Consider the following 3,997-nt stretch of genomic DNA (forward strand, 5'->3'; position numbering starts at 1 on the left):
GATCTTTCTAGAACTCATTACGTGTCACTAGAGTCACGTGACTTCCGCTGTCGTAACACTGTATTTGAAAGGTAGATTGCCTGATAGATTTTGTTGCCCTGGGCGCCGAAATATTAGTGTCAACCAGTGTTGTCAGTCGCAGTGCATCATTAAAATATACACTAAATTCCTCATGTATATAATTTATCAATGTAATTATTCGCTCAAGTGTTTGGTCTATCATTCTGTAAGCTTGAAGTTTTTGAAATTTAGCTGTAATTGACTTGACACTCTCCAAAACATTTTTAGCAACAAGAAATACAATAATATTTTGGTATGGTGGATGCTCTTGAGAAGTCCCTATGCTTCTACTCTGGTTTATTGTTCCAAAGTCGTGATTAAAAATCAACACTGTAAATTTCTGCATTTGCAGATGGGTCTAAGATTGATTCTAGAAACAAATATATTCAAATATTTCATAAAATGTTTCATAACACGTATGCCGCTCATCCCACCTGGTTTTACACATCCCTACCAACTGTTTTCTTTTCGTATCTGGAACTATATATCCTAGACATCGTTCAAGAAAACGTGGGCGTTGAGGTGAATTATAAACAAAATGAACACAGCATTCAGGGTGTCAATCACATTTCTTATGACAGGTAATTTGCATGCACTGGCTGTAGTTAGGTTGAGCATATTACTGCTACAGTGAACAAATAAAACGAGGAGAATGCTGTCTTATCCTGACCTGCACTCCAACGTTTTCAAAGGACATGCATGACCATCGTAACTCTGAACCAGGGTAATATCAACATTATGTTTTTTTTCAGTGAGTCAAGAATAGCACAATCTATAGTTTCTCCTGTTGCCCTCTCCAGGTAAACAAAGTTAAAAGAGAATTCCTTGATTTTGTTGTCTTCTAACGCCCTTGAGCAAACTGATAAAATTTCCTGGTTGACATTCGGATCTGTAACTTCATTTCCCGAAGAGGGAGACTTTGTTTCCCACAACGAATAACCACTTCCACAACACCTTTTTTAATGTGTAGGTGTTTTTTCATAAATACTTCGATTTTTTGGTTGTTCAGATATGACAGGAATGTTTCGGGTTTTTCATGATGTTGTAATAGTAACAACCCTGTCTGAACTGAATATTTATGATATTCAGGGTTCTGCTGAGCTTCTAAAACCCCATCATTTCTAGTTGCTTTTACAAGGTTTATGAACGCTCTATAAACAAGTACACTAGCATATTTTCGTTTATCGTAAGCAGAAAAGAACAGTACACATAATTTACAAAGTCCACCAATAACAAAAGGGCTATATACCAACCACTCATATTTTTGTTACCATGAACGTTGAAATACAAGTGTTGCTGCTGTTCTGAAGTTTGACCAATAACAAAAGGGCTATATACCAACCACTCATATTTTTGTTACCATGAACGTTGAAATACAAGTGTTGCTGCTGTTCTGAAGTTTGCTGGTGAAGCGGCACACAGTTAATTCTGTGTATACTTGGCACTCGGGCAGAAGGGGATTGCAACTTGTAAGCACAAGACTGAAGTGGTCATACCCTCAGAAGCAGGCTGTATGCAATAATATTACTAGATAGAATGGGTCACAAAAGATGTGTGCATCTCTAGGACAAATAGAGGGATCTCACTGCCTGAATCATAGATGTTGTAGAACCCATAATGTTGTCACACGCGTTCCAAATCCACGTGGAGTGTCCTGAGATAGGTGGAGCACCCAGTACACACAGTTATACAGGCAGAGTACATACAGCTCTCTTTTGCTAGTTGGACTAAGGTCATGCAAGGTGACCCACTACTTCTTTCTGCCTTCCCGACGGTGGGGAGGGGAGAGAGGATTAACGCCTAACTTACTCCTGCTAATCCTCTCACTGTTATCTGAACCCTGTACACCTGGCTTATTTCTTTAAAAACTTGACCTATATATTTACGACTGCTTGTGACACTATTCCTGAGAATGCGAGAGAGGGTACAGCGTCATATTTTACACATATATCAAAAATGCCAGTGTCTCAGAAGGACTCATTTGAGCTAGTCTTTAACTCTCCCTTTGCTTACATTTCCATAGATTTTTAAAAGGAAAAAAAAGGAGGGTCCGGATCCCCCCCTCTAAGTCCGCCATTATGAGTAGGAGGTAGTTGCTAAGTGTGAATATATATATATAAAGCAGGAAAGAGGGGCATGATTCAAATTGTTATAGCTTTATTTCGAAGTAATATCACACCCAATACCAACTAATCTTGTGTGATGTTTTGGTTTAGAAGAGGGCGCTGTATCGTTCCTTTCCATGTGCATTGCGTAGAAATATGTCCTTTTAGTTTGGTTGATGTAATACCAGGACACTTGGTTAGTTAAGTCTAAAGACTTGGATAGAAAGAGACATTTTCTTACAGTGATTTGAAATCATGGATCATCAAAACGCTGGGTATTTAAATGTTTATGGTCCACCGAGCGCTTCGGCACAATTTCCGTGTAAGTTGTAGGTAGAATTAGTCTTAATTTCACTCTTGTTTCAGCTAAATTCATGGTATATATATTTTAATATTAACTTTAAATGCTGTTAGTATTACTATCAGCATATTAACTTCAGATAGTATTATAAAATAATGACGTAATCTCCATTTTTAACGCTAGTAGTGAGAAGTACTAGTAGAATAAGTTTACATTTTAGTTTTACAATTGAAACCAGTTGATGTTCAGTTAAAATTGAAATACATGTGAACTGTGATATACATATAAATTACGAGCAATATGTTTATGTATGTATATAGGATACAACTTGTACCTGAACTCAGTGAAGTACGTCAAATCTAAACTGACTCTTCTTTGATTTTTTTACTTTGATCACTTCTATTATTAACCTTGCTAGTTTCACATATTTTATTTAGCTTTGCATACAGCTCCTACTAAAAAATAGTCTTGTCAGAATTTTTCATAGGGAATGTCCTTGACCAGCCAAAACTTTGATTTCTACATCCTTGCCAGTAGTTGCTATGCAATATTTGAATTTGAATTCTAGAAGTTATAATTGGATTTACTTTACTACTGGGTATAGTATGCCTGCCTGTACTTTTATAGGCTTTATAATTGTGTGGCACTTTTGTGATTAGTTGGATGACAACCAGTCAAAAGTGTGAGCTATGAGTACATGATTGTACTTAAGGGTGGCATTCTCTTGTATTTTCATTTTATACCATTTTTCCTCACTGTTTTATAATTTTTTTTAATACTGTTTGTGCATGATGTTTTTCTCTTCTAGTGTGTTATGTTGCTTTAATTATTATTTTTCACTATATTTTGGAGACTTCTGTAATGAACTTGGAAAGGTAAAAATAAACTGGTACCTATAGTTTTATGTACAAAAAACAATGTATATATAATATTTTCATATAAGTGACAAATAATTTTTTCATAATCATTGTACATGATAGTTCATATTGTTATGTTGATTTTTTTTTTTCTGACAGAAATTGGGAAAAATAAGTTTAATTTTTAGTTTAATATTTTTTGTGGACTGCATTTACTTTATATCTTGGGGTGAAGATTTCAGTACAAAGACCATAATAAAATTTGCTTATTGAATTTGTTGTCCGATTGACATATAAGCAATGAAGGGCCATTTGGTCCTTCAAGGTTGTCTTTGCACTCCTACCTTTAAGAAAAATAAAATTTTAAACCCACACTTTATTTTTTCTGGAAATCATCAATTCCTCCTTTAAACTGTTAAATGCCATCATTCTTTACTGCTGATGGCATCTTGTTCCATCAGTTTGTGACCCTGTTAGAAAAAAAGAAGTTTTCTTGTATTTTTTAAATCTTTAACTTGTGTAACATACCATTCAGTTTATAATGACAATGATCTTCCATGTATGTATATATATATATATATATATATGATCAAGATTAGTCATTCAGTTAACATCTTCACCATGATTATCACCAAACTTTATGGTGTTTCTGCCTCTCAGAGATACCCGCATTT

General features: G+C 35.0%; 1 protein-coding gene across 1 annotated transcript in view; it reads left to right on the forward strand.

The window, feature by feature from the left end:
- The first annotated feature begins 2,258 nt into the window (after positions 1-2,258).
- LOC106461279 (mitochondrial import inner membrane translocase subunit Tim23-like) overlaps positions 2,259-3,997 on the forward strand; it is a 14,090-nt gene continuing 12,351 nt past the window's right edge. Inside the window, exon 1 of the mRNA XM_013921095.2 lies at positions 2,259-2,487. Coding sequence (XP_013776549.1) covers positions 2,421-2,487 — 67 coding nt within the window. The 5' untranslated portion in view covers positions 2,259-2,420. The remainder of the gene's footprint in view (positions 2,488-3,997) is intronic.

Source organism: Limulus polyphemus, unplaced genomic scaffold, assembly GCF_000517525.1.
Source record: "Limulus polyphemus unplaced genomic scaffold, Limulus_polyphemus-2.1.2 Scaffold926, whole genome shotgun sequence".
NCBI classification, from domain to species: Eukaryota; Metazoa; Arthropoda; class Merostomata; order Xiphosura; family Limulidae; genus Limulus; species Limulus polyphemus.